This window comes from Ochotona princeps, chromosome 5 (assembly GCF_030435755.1).
Source record: "Ochotona princeps isolate mOchPri1 chromosome 5, mOchPri1.hap1, whole genome shotgun sequence".
Taxonomy (NCBI): domain Eukaryota; kingdom Metazoa; phylum Chordata; class Mammalia; order Lagomorpha; family Ochotonidae; genus Ochotona; species Ochotona princeps.
The window spans coordinates 88,415,148-88,428,383 of record NC_080836.1 but is presented as its reverse complement, the minus strand read 5'-3'; the positions used below and the strand labels follow the sequence as shown (position 1 = coordinate 88,428,383).

The 13,236-nt window shown below is 40.3% G+C and overlaps 1 protein-coding gene across 8 annotated transcripts in view; it reads left to right on the top strand.

The window, feature by feature from the left end:
• The window catches only part of FN1 (fibronectin 1), a 64,200-nt gene that overhangs the window by 28,102 nt on the left and 22,862 nt on the right, over positions 1-13,236 (top strand). For 7 of the 8 annotated variants that reach the window (XM_058664979.1, XM_058664977.1, XM_058664981.1 and 4 more), the window contains 5 exons: positions 3,836-3,930; positions 5,285-5,453; positions 5,888-5,974; positions 9,479-9,670; positions 12,151-12,333. In XM_058664979.1, the coding sequence (XP_058520962.1) occupies positions 3,836-3,930; positions 5,285-5,453; positions 5,888-5,974; positions 9,479-9,670; positions 12,151-12,333 (726 nt within the window). Of the gene's footprint in view, positions 1-3,835; positions 3,931-5,284; positions 5,454-5,887; positions 5,975-9,478; positions 9,671-10,889; positions 11,163-12,150; positions 12,334-13,236 lie in introns of all 8 variants that reach the window. The other variant, XM_058664982.1, reaches the window with a different exon arrangement.

Below are 13,236 nucleotides of genomic sequence, written 5' to 3'. Positions count from 1 at the left end.
GTGTTGTGTGAATCTGCAACTATTGCTGTTTTTATGTTGTTCAGGGCCAGCACTTCGACTAATGTAGTTATAAAGCAATCCTGATATTTTACTGCCTGAAATGAATTGTGCAGAAAACAGTTAAGGCAAGGAAAACACTTCAGTTAATCTCCATTCCGTTTTTTGGCCATCAAACGGTAGCCATAAATGCTGAGGAGAAAGTAACAACAGACTGAGTGGAAAGCAACCAACCAAGAAAGAAGCTGAGGAAATGATTTCTTTAGCAGTGTTGGCTACAGACCGTTAAAGTACCTCTGCAGAACAGAAGAGCATTTTTTTTTTTGCCTAAAATTCCTCTTGAAATGTCACAGAGGGGAAAAGTACTAACAGTAATTTTTGGTCATTTCTGTTTGCTCAACATTTTACAGGACATGGTTTTCTTTCTTTTTAAGATTTATTGATTTTGTATTGGAAAGTCAGATACACAGAGAGGAAGAGAGACAGAGAGGAAGATCCTCCATCCCCTGGTTCACTCCCCAAGTGGCCACAAAGGCCAGAGCTGTGCCGATCCAAAGCCAGGAGCCAGGAGCCTCTTCTGCGTGTCCGACGTGGGTGCAGGGTCCCAAGGCTTTGGGCCATCCTCGACTGCTTTCTTAAGCCATAGGCAGGAAGCTGGATGGGAAGTGGGGCTGCTGGAACACAAACCTGTGCCCATATGGGATCCTTGTGCGTGCAAGGTGAGGAGGACTTTAGCCACTAGGCTACCACGCAGGGCCCAAGGACATGGTTTTCAATCTCCCAAATCTACATCATAATAAAGACCTTGCAAGTTGAATTGTGTCAGAAACATTCCACTGTTAAAGAATTATGAAAGTGTTATTCCTAGTTGAACATTATCTGTTATTTCTAACAAAGTGGAAAAGCATTCAAGATGTCAATGCATACCAGGTGTTATGGTTTTTTTGGTGGGGTGGGATAGAGGGGAGGATAAAAAAATCTGAAATTTAGCTTCCGAAGAATAATTTTATAAAATTTCCTCCTAGAAATTCATTGTTTTCTTCCACTTACATTTGGTGTATGAATTTGGCCAATGAAGACTTTTTCCTAAGTAACTTAATTATTAGCAAATAGAGTCTTTTTTTCAGTTTGAAAGTAAATTCACCCTACAATTTTTCTATTTTATGCTACGTGGATCTGACATGGCTTAAATTGGTGAAAGATCCATGAAAATCATGGCTCTATGTGTATTTCTTTGAGGTGTGCATTTCTTACAGATGTCTTTCACTGAACCAGAGTGGAGAATTTCAACGAATGTGGCCTTTTAGTAGATGCAATTTTTAACCGAAATCCAGAATTATAAAATTGACTTTTTTCATTCCTTAGTATGAGACCTATTTTATGTAGTTAGAGCGTCTATTAAAAAAATTCCATGATGCTCACGTTGATTAAATGGAAGGAGAGGGCCAACCTAATATATTTCACGTATTTTTCAACCAAAAGTAGATGTAAATTAACCAATGAAATCTTTGAATTTTGAGCACTCCCTTAGACTGTAAACATTATCAAGGCTTGCATGTTTTTGAAATTACTTTAACCTCTTTGTAGCTTTTTATAGTTTCACTAAGCTGAATTCTGGGAATAACTTTCCTGAATTTTATGACTTATGTTAAATTCTTAAGAGCAAATGTGAGAAAAGCAGGAAAGAAAAGAGCCGTTTCTAGGGAAAATTTCACTTATTCCTTTACCGATAGAGCAAATTTTATTTCTTTACCAGCCAGCTGTTCTTCACCTAACGAGCCCTGCCCGAACCCGTAACTCCTGCTTCCCGCGGCCCCCTTTCTTTGACATCAGTTTGTGGATTTGTGGTTTGGTGATTTTCCCATAATGACTTTCCCAGGCAGAAAGCATCATCTTAAACCTAGGAAGTTTCTAGCTGGCTGGCTCAAGCAGTAGAAAATACCCAGTCTTACAGCCCAGGATAGTTAAGGGAAAATGTGATTTGTAAAAAAGTTGTGGCTTTCACAGATGTTCGGTCAAAGAAACTGTCCTCTAAGTTGTTTCTTGCGGACCGTTAAAACTGATCACCCAGCCTGGCCAGGCCTTTTTGGCCAAGTCAGCAGCGGCCAAGTGGCGTATGATTTCAGAGGCATGGAAGGCATCATGGGTCACTCATTCTAGTCCTCCACCCCATCCCCAGTGCCATGAAAATAATAGCCTACTTATGAAACAGCTCGCTACCAGCACTACATCAGTTCAACCATGAGAGCAGTAATTGTCAAGAGGCCCACACATATATTTGACTTTTTCCCACATAGTTTTTAAAAATAAGATTTCAGAAGTACACAGTCAAATCTAGATTGGAAGAGAAAAATAGAATTACAAAGTTGAACTTAAAATCTCTGTGGCAAAGGAAAAAAAAAACTAGCCGGAGCTGAGTAAAGGTTGAACACTTTCGAGTTCCCGTGTGTATAAATCTGAAGGGTAGCTCTGTCTCATGAGCCACTCATAACTTAGCATTCCTGCAGTCAGCAGTTCACTCCCAGTGGCACACGATTGGATTGGGCTGTAAAGAAGAAGAAATTGTGACGCCACCAAACATAAAACCCTTGACCTTAACTGACCCAATTCAAATAGCTTGGTATCTGAGGTCTCACCTTTCTAGATTTGTATCTGTAAAGTTATTGTGAACATCTATCTGAATTTTACGTGTACAAAACTTCCTATTTTCTTTCATTCTTTTGTTTTCTTTAAGAAATATTTCTTCACTAAGTAACCATGGTGTCCAGATGCTGAGAAGTGCAAAAATAAACTTTTGTTATAATCACTGATTTTAGTGGTAAGACACTAAATATACATAAAGGAGAAAGAGCAAAGGAAGACCTCTTTAGAATTTAACATGTGTATATGGCAGCAGCTTTTGTTTAACTCGCACATAACAATAATGACGACAAAAAATCGGCCATCACAATGGAACAGTTCAGCATAGTGCAAATTATAAGATCACTTCCTGTAACTTAACTGTTCTTAAACTGATGGTCAGTAATGTGTTGTGGCTAGCTTTACAATTTATACAGATGCCGTACTGACAATGTGAAAAAATGATTAAAAAAAAAAAAGAAATTTTAGAATCCAGAAAGTTTAAAAGTACCTCCCCAGGGCCCAGCAGCATAGCCTAGCGGCTAAAGTCCTCGCTCTGAATGCGCCAGGATGTCATATGGGCACCAGCTCTAATCCTGGCAGCTCCACTTCCCATCTAGCTCCCTGCTTGTGGCCTGGGGAAGCAGTCGAGGACGGCCCAATGCATTGGGACCCTGCACCCACATGGGAGACCTGGAGGAGGTTCCAGGTTCCTGGCTTTGGATCAGCACAGCACCGGCCGTTGCGGCTCACTTGGGGAGTGAATCATCGGATGGAAGATCTTCCTCTCTCTCTCTCCTCCTCTCTATGTATCTGACTTTGTAATAAAAATCAATAAACCTTTAAAAAAAAAAAAAGTACCTCCCCAGAGATCCTGAGGCCTTTGTTACCGATTGACAGATAAAATTGGCATTATCTATGGGTTTGTCCAAAATGTAAATTGTTTAGTTTTCTGTTGAACTTACAGAATCAGGACTTAATATTTTAGCCAGGCCCCAGTTAAATGTCGTGGCACATTAAAGATTTGAAGGCAGTTGTCTTCTCCAAATCCTTGCCTAGTGAAGGTGCGTATGTTAGGTCCTCAATCCACCAGTTGAATAAAGAACCTTGATTTAAAAAATATGTGTGTGTGTGTGTGTGTGTGTGTGTGTGTGTGTCCTATGCAGTCAACTGTGTATTGTTCCACCATTTGAACATGCACCTTGTTTCTGCCTCACAGTGCAGCCTCACAGCTCCATCCCTGCTTACAACACAGAGGTCACGGAGACCAGCATTGTGATCACATGGACCCCTGCACCAAGGATTGGCTTCAAGGTAAACTGCCCTTTACGACAGAGTTAGGAAGTGCCCTCAAGAGGGAGACAAGATGTTCTAGAGTCCAGAGGCATGGCTTTTGGTACCTGCTTCCGCCACTGCCTGTCTGCCTTTGGAAGGACTTCATGACACCTGTGACCCACGCAGCTTCCTTAAGTGCTGGGTTGGACACAGGAGAAGTGAAGCTATGCCAGTGCCTGCTAAGCCTAGGAGAGATGTTAAGCATGGAACTATTAGCTGTTGTTATCTTGTTTCCTCTGTACTTTCTCCCCTGGGGTAATCCATTCAAAAAAAAAAAAAAAAAGCAGAGAAAGGCTCAGTTTGATGTGTTGTTGTTCTAAATGGGTGTCAATGAGTTCATGAAAGCCAATTAAGGAGACCAATTAAGCTCAGAGTCACTTAAAAATCACATTTTCATCCAATCAGTTTCATCTCAAAGTGTTCAAAGCCCTGTGGGTGGAATCTTTTAATGGAAGTCAAGATTTAGATCTTCCCTGCAGGTATCTAAATGCATTCCTTTAAAGTAATAATATTGAGAAAGCAGTGAATACAAATGAATATGCTTAAATGAATTACTTCCTTTGGCATTTAAAGTATGGAGAGAAAATATTTTTATGACTGGAAATCAATACTAAATTCCCATACTCATAATTTTTTTTTAAGTAACATAAGGTCACTTTCATTTGAGGTATGCAGACACCCGAATCCAATGGTTGTACTTAAATTTGGAGAAAATCTTGTGGAAGATTTCTTTTTTTTTTTTTTTTTTTTTTTTTTTGGTAGTGTCATAGTGGTTGTCAGCAGTCTGCTAGCATATGAAGTTCTTTTGAGTGATAAACACTGTTTACCAACAGTGTTACCTAGACTCCTAAAGTCAGTGGGCACATTCATTTTAATTTTTCCTTCCCAGTGTGTCATCCTGTAGCTGAGCTTATGAGTATACTTCTTCAAACAAGTGTTTTTGCAGCATAAAGCATTACAGGGGCTAGTACTTTTCAATGGTAACTGAAAAATGAGTTGAACATGAGTAACTGATGAAGCAGAGTGCCAGGGGATTTCTTCTGGCACTGAGAAAGTAGAGTTGAAGTGCCATGGGGCTCAAAGCCAGCAAATACTGATATATGATGACATGTCTCGAGAGCCTTCCATAACAAGACACCTTAATGTACTGTGGAAGATGCCTCTCCCACCCTGGGCCACTGATGCAGCGCATTTCCAGTCAACGTATGCTATAATAAAGTGAAGTCCCCAGGTCTCTTCCCCAAAGGGTATTACTTTGTGCCACAATCTCTCCGCAGTAACTCGGCTCCGGAAATGTTTAATCCCGGGCTTTATTCTGCTTTGCTTCTTCTAGTTGGGTGTACGACCCAGCCAGGGAGGGGAAGCACCACGAGAAGTGACTTCAGAATCTGGGAGCATCGTTGTGTCTGGCTTGACCCCTGGTATAGAATATATTTACTCCCTCCAAGTCCTGAGAAATGGAAAAGAAAAGGATGCACCAATCGTGAACAGAGTGGTGACACGTAAGAACAGTCCTTTTCCTCGTTCTTTGCTTTTCTCCTGGTTTTCCTTTTAGAAAGGAAGCCAGTATCAGTTTGTCATTTTGGTTGTGAGAATGACACAGGGGAACTATCCTATTCCTACTCAATCAGCTTTTTCTAAATTTGGAGTCCCAAGTCCGTATCAAGAATGCTTCAAAACTGACAAGATGGAAGTAGACAAAGATGCCAGTTTCATTAGTATTGCAGACTCTTTTATCATATCAAAATTCTTGGGAAACTAGTAGAATTAACTGTATGTTCACAGAATAGCTTTTATTACTGATGAAGGAAGGAGGACGACGGAAGGAGGAGGAGAGGGAGCGGATAAAAGGCAGAGCAAGGGGAGAACTATTCCATAAGCCAAGTGATTTCTGTTTAGCGTTTTAGTTTGTAACAAAGTTTTCTTGTGACAATAGCATTGTCTCCACCAACGAACTTGCACCTGGAAAGCAACCCGGAAACTGGTGTGCTCACAGTCTCCTGGGAGAGAAGCACCGCGCCCGGTAAGCCTGGGGTGGGCGCGGACAAAGACACGTCATCCTTTTCCAGATTGAGATTTTACAGATGGGCTCCTTTTAGACAGATAGGATCCAGATGGCATCAGCTCACAGGCGTACATTGGGTGTCCGTGATGGAATGATAGGTAGGGTGTGCTGTGTATGTGGACTTTAATGTCTGGGAGGCCAGTAATCCTGTACCAGCCTGTCAGGGAGAGACAGACCCGTATGCAGTTAGAAGGAGTCATAAAGGCTGAAGAAAATTGAAAAGTGCGTTTTGCTCAAGGCATTTAAAATTGCCAAGCAAGCGATGAAAACCATACTATCTAATTTCTCTAGTGAGTTGTTCATAGGTCTTAAGTTTAGTAGTCACTGACGTTTACAAATACAGCTGTTCCTTGGTATTCCTAGGGTGCTGCCCTCAGCCCCATTTTGCAGTTCTTTGAATCCACAGATCTCAAGTTCCTATTAAAAACGGTTTGATATTAACATATGACCTATGCACATGCTCCAGTATGGCTAGATCATCTCTGGATCACTTGCAAATTACAGTGTAAATGCCATATAAATTATTGTAATATTATATTATTGAGTGATGAGGTTGTACGTATTGAGAGATTTTACATTTGTATATACATACATCGTGAGAATGAGGTTTTGCATATTTGGGAAAGACATTTTTCTTTTGAATGTTTTTGATCTGAGGTTGGTTGAATCGGAATGTGGAACTGATAGATAGGAGGGATGCATTTTTCACAAGTTGCATCACAAAGATATAAGGATGATATAAAGAGGAAATGACAGCTGACCTTCTTTTGACAGACTGAGGGAACTGACGCAGGAACTGGCTCCCACAGACACATTCAGAATGCTACAGACCTGGCAGTGTAGCTTCAACTTCTTGACTCCTTCTCACACCACAAATCACATATTTGGAAATTATAACTTACATGTTTTTGATCTTGCTTTTCATTTACATGAAAAGTGAACATTTGTTTAAGGAACCCCATGACTATTTTAAAAGCTTAAAGGAAAGTTTTGTGTAAACTCCATGTGCCGAAAAGTATTTCTAGAATTCTGAAATATGTGAAAAATATCTAATGCAGTATTTGACTAGCATTATGTGCCATGTCAGTGATAGGAAATTGTTTTAAAGATTTATTTATTTTTATTGCAAAGCCAGATATACACAGAGGAGGAGACACAGAGAGGAAGATCTTCCATCCGATGTTTCACTCCCCAAGTGAGCTCAATGGCCGGTGCTGTGCTGATCCGAAGCTGGGAACCAGGAACCTCTTCCGGGTCTCCCATGCAGGTGCAGGGTCCCAATGCACTGGGCCGTCCTCGACTGCTTTCCCAGGCCACAAGCAGGGAGCTGGATGGGAAGTGGAGCTGCCAGGATTAGAACCGGCGCCCATATGGGATCCCGGCACATTCAAGGCGAGGACTTTAGCTGCTAGGCCACGGCACCGGGCCCCAGTGATAGGAAATTTAAAGCATGAATTACCTTTGCTAAAATCACATGAAAGTCTCTAAGAAATTAAAGTGGAAAGGAAATTGCATTATTTAATATTGGATATATGGAGGAATTTGTTATTAAGATATAGCACTCATCATTTAACAATTTTAAATTAAACAGAAGCACAAGTTTCAACCAATAATATTGATTGCAAACTCACTGCATATTCTTCTTAAAGATTTATTTGGTTCACTATTTTTCACTGTTGCAGTTATCTTCAAATGTTTCTCTAAGTAAAGTCTTCTACTTAATCTTTGCTTAATATATTCTGTCACACAAAATAAAGCTAGCTCAAGGGGTCCTTCTCAATCTCCTCTAAAGTTTAGTGATTTTGGTTAAGTTCTCAATATCTGTGGAAACAGTTTTTAAACCAGAGACACGCTGTTTCCAGCTGAGGTACCCTGAAGTTGAAACTTGAAGTTGTTTGCTTTCATGCTTGCTAGCAGCTGCATCATCAATATCCAGGCTAAATGGCCCCATCTGGCAAATGTAATGATCTAAATATTTGTTCCTTACCCAGTAGGATTCCCTTCTATAAACCACGGTGGTGCTCCCCCAGTTCTTAAAGAGAAATGTGCCATCATTTTCTTGCTCTGTAGCAAGCTTAACTATATTATACTTCCTTGGTTTACATTTAATATGGCTCTGCAGATTTCTAACCACTACATATTCATTTAAATGTCTTTCTCCTCCCCCCAACCCTTTCTCTACCCAACTCCAATTATTCTTGAATACTTCAACGGTTAATATTTTTAGAATCGGTATCACCACTTTTGTTTTTCATTTTTGCTCCTTTCTTGAGCTTCATCCTGTAAGTCCCATCACATTAGACCTTTTATATTAAGAGAGTCCCTTTCAAGGAATGTCTTTAGGTAGCAAGCAATTCAGTACTAGCTCGGCAGGCAAAATGAAGCATGCCTCACCTGTCCAAAATTGGTCTATTAAGAAGAAGTAGGATGGAGTGATAGAGGAAGCATGGGATTTAGAATAGCCTCTAGTGATCATAGCTCCTTTCCAAGATTGTCTTCTTTTTCTTTTTTATTTTTTAAGACTCGTTTTTATTTGAAAGACATATTTTACAGAAGAAGGGGTGAGAGGGAGAGGTAGAGAGAGAGTCTTCCAGACTCTGGTTCACTCACCAAATGGCTGCAAAGGGCAGAGCTGAGCCAATCCGAAATGGAGAGCCAGGAGCTTCCTCTGGGTTTCCCACAAGGACACAGGGTCCCAAGGACTTGAGCCATCCTCTGCTCCTTTCCCAGGACATAAGCAGGGAGTTGGATTGGAAGTGGAGCAGCCAGGACATGAACTGGTGCCCATATGGGTACTGGCACTGCAGGTGGAGGTTGCCACCTGTTCTTGCCACCATGTTCTTTGCTTAAAATGGCCTTTTGGGGACTCCTAATACTTATGCATACTAAAAGGATACCCGATGATAATCTGATATGCATACAACATTTAATGATCAAAGCAAGATAATCACCATTTTTAGCTACTCTAATAGCTATTCTGAATGTGTTGGCAAGTTCTAGACCCTTCTTTCCTAGTTGTTTTGAAACACTTTGTAGGTTACTGGCAATTGTAATGGCCCTACTGCATTATAGGAAACTAGTGCTACGTCCCCCTAGCTTACTGTATTTTGGTATTTGTTATCTAGTCTCTTTCTTGGTGCCCCTATCCCAACCCTTCCTAGTTTCTAGTGGTGATCTCTTTTCTATGAAGGGAACTTTGTCAGCTTCAACATGTGGGTGAGAACAGTGGCATTTCTGATTCTTTGTCAGCTTCACTTTACATGATAACCAAGACTGCCTTTAAAGCCAAATATCTTCACACTGCTTGCGAGTGCTGTTCCAAGCATTGAATGACACTGAAATTGCCAATAATGAACAAGTCTCTTCTTCACTCTTCCTTGTGGTCCATCATTGGAGTCTAAGTTAATATGCCATGGGTCGCCAATGCTCTGTGTAATAACAATCTCCTTTGTGTTTGCGTAGACATCAGTGGTTACAGAATTACCACCACCCCCATTAATGGCCAGCAGGGATATTCCTTGGAAGAAGTGGTTCACGCCGATCAGAGTTCATGCACTTTTGAAAACCTGAGTCCTGGTCTGGAATACAATGTCAGTGTTTACACTGTCAAAGATGACAAGGAAAGCGTCCCTATCTCTGACACCATCATTCCAGGTAATAGGAGACTAAGCTGGAATCCTCCCAGAGGCAGTTCCAGTTAGAGTAGGGATTAACATTGTATCCTGGACAGCTGAAAGTGTCAAATATATTTGGTATTTAATCCTAACTTTCCACTCCTGAAAACCGTGAAATCAGAGCAACTGTTTGGACAAACGCTTGCTGTCAACGCTGCTTCACTGTGCTTCACAGGATGCTGTTCGTGGCAATGGCTGTGTGACGATGTGGCAGCCGTGGCCTTAACCCTGTACTGTCTGCCCACCTGGAAATGTACTAAAACAATGTATGCGTCTGTTCAGTGCTGACAGGCTAAAAGTAATGTGGTAAATGCATCCGACCAGTCCCTTTGTGCCTGATTTTACAGTCCATATCAATTTCCAACAGCAACCTCTAAAATAATTTTGGTCACCATATGTGAGCACTGAAACAACATTTGGTTGACACGTCCAATTCTTCATCTTACAGCTTCAAATCCTTCTTGGATAAAATTTTGTAAAGAAGTCAAAACCATAAGACCACATCTTCAACATGTTATTTCTGATGAATTTAAAGACTTCCAAGACCCATCTAGGGATAATTTTATTGTCCAAAATTGGATTATGATACAGTAAATGCATGATGCAGATTGTGTTCCCCTTGTACTATTTGGTAAAAATGTTTTTAGTAATTAAATAACAGTGTACATTAAGATATCGGCCATGGCATTGAACTTAGGCCTGTTGGTCACTGGCTTGAATGTGCTTTTATATGGCACTTTTCACACCGTTCATAATGCATCGGCCTTATGAGCATATTACAGTTATTTTTGGTATGGGGAAAATTATGTTAAAAAAATTTCTTTTTGCAGATTTTTTTTAGAAACTGCTGATCCTGCAGATATTTTGTCTGGGTTCTAGGAATCATTTTGATATCCTCAATACAGCTGTAATTATTAAGAAGCTGAAATGTTGAAACTGTAATTTTTAGGGACATTTTCAACATGCATGAAAATGCTGCAAGGAATCTTGTAACCTGTTCTATTCGCCCAGCGAAGCTAATGAATCATGATGCTTAAGAGTCTTTCAGATTATTTGAAACCGACTGCATATTACCATCATTGCTTTACTGTTCTTTCAATTTTTGCCACCAGTAACCTGATGTACACTGCTTTATTTTTTTTCCTCTTTTTTTTGCCTCCGTTTTCCTTGTGCCCTTTCTTTGCACTCTAACTCAATAGAGGTGCCCCAGCTCACTGACTTAAGCTTTGTTGATATAACTGACTCAAGCATCGGCCTGAGGTGGACCCCGCTAAACTCTTCCACCATTATTGGGTACCGCATCACAGTAGTTGCAGCAGGAGAAGGGATACCTATTTTTGAAGAATTTGTGGACTCCTCGGTAGGATACTACACAGTGACAGGGCTGGAGCCGGGCATTGACTATGACATCAGCGTTATCACTCTCATTAATGGCGGAGAGAGTGCCCCTACTACACTGACACAGCAAACGGGTGAATTTTGAAAACTTGTGTTTGAAACATGGATGGTGTTGCATGCTGCCACTAGCCACTCTGGTTAAACATGGATGTTTCATAGGAGAGCCCAGCAATTGGCCCATCATTAAAACAAGGAATCAATTGCATATGTAAAACTAATTAGATAAAACATATGCAGGAATTTTAAGTGTACTTTCAGCTAAACCACAAATATAGTTGAAGTTAGAAATATTTGGAGACTTGTTCTGTTAAAGAGCACAGATAATTAAATGCATAAATCTTTTCGTGTCTAACCAGTATACCAGTATGCTCTTTCTCCTACACTTAATTAACTCTACGCTGATCCCTCTTCCAAATTGAGGACGGAGAGGAGGGAGACTATTTGAGATGCAGTAGTCAAGGCTTTATTGCTATGCCATGGTAAAGAAACGCCTCTTTAACCATCGTCTAGGGACAAGCATGCAACATTTTATAGGTTCTCTGCCCTGCATGGTAAGAAACATGCCGAGAACCAATTTGCATGAACCCTTTTCACTTGTGAGTAGAATTCACGGAATGGAATTGTAGCTGCGCCATAGCTTGTAGACATCTCACTTCGGAGGAGGGGGGTGGATTAAGACCCTCTGATCTGTGTCTGCGTGCATGCGTTTCTTTGGAAAGTACTGCTATGTTTCTTTATGCTGTGTGGCCACTCGAGCCTTTTCAGCCTGGGATAAATTAATCTTTAGTGTTGTTGGTAATGTATATAAAATCAGTGCATTTGGAAGCAGATTAAAATACATTCTTAAAAGTATTTGATGATGGCGGAAGGGTTAAAGGGACCTAACAGTACTATGTGTAATGTTTTGTTTTTAACAGTAGTACACTATGATTTAGATTAGATTTAGATTAGACTATTTGCATGATGATGACTCTGTTTCCTTTATGCATGACATAGAGTTTTTACCTTTCCAGCTTTTTGTTAGTGTATATTAACTCATTTGTCCTTCCTGTTTGAAACCAGCTGTCCCTTCACCCACTGACCTGCGATTCACTAATATTGGGTCAGACACTATGCGTGTCACCTGGGCCCCACCTCCATCTATTGAACTGACCAATTTCTTGGTGCGCTACTCACCTGTGAAGAACGAGGAAGATGTTGCAGAGTTGTCCATTTCTCCTTCGGACAATGCAGTGGTTTTAACAAGTAAGCGATCAAATATTTCTGTGCAGCAAATACTAATCTAAAGCCTAAGGCACGAATTCTGAGTTTTCAAGTAAGAGCAATTGAGAGTTAGCAAGGTGCAACAGAACAGTGGGCCAAACTCCCCTTCAGTGTGCAACTTTGTGAATGTTGAAAGACGTATGAGTGAATATCAAGACAAGTTATATTATTAAATCTAAATGTTACTGAAAAAAATGGAGGATTAAATATAGTGTCACTCTGTCTTTTTATTGTGATTTGAACAGCAGTGTCATCAGGTAATCTACTTAGCATTTGAAAATTTTAGAAATAGAAACTGATTACTTGGGCTACATCAGGATTTTGTTTTGAAGTTAAGCGTCAGAAATTTAATTCGTACTTCATGAAACATCTGTTGGCAGGATTTCTCAGAAGGCTGAATACTTAGAAGACAACTGTTATTAAGCATCAACTCTTTCTGGAAATTGTCTTCCTACAGTATTGGAGTCGATGCTTTTGCTATAGAAAGTGAGAGTAGACGTAGCATGGTACTCTGTGTTATGTAAGCATTAGCTACTTTTGTTATTATTTTCACTATCTTAATAACGTATACAAAAAGACAAACATTTCCACTAAAGAGAATTAGCTTATGCTCAGGTACATTATCAAAAGATGATCTGACAATGTCTTCCACCTTTCAAACATATTTCAGGGAATGAAACACAAATAAAGGCAGCCCAGCCTGGCCATGATCTTCCTTTCACATTTTGTGATTGAAGGCAAAAACATTTACCTTTTTTCAAACATGTATTTATTTTTGTTGAAAAGGCAGAGTTACATAGAGAAGGGGAAATAGAGAATCTTCCATCCTCTGCTTCACTTCCCAAATGGCCACAATGGTCATAGTTGGCTAATGCGAGGCCAGCA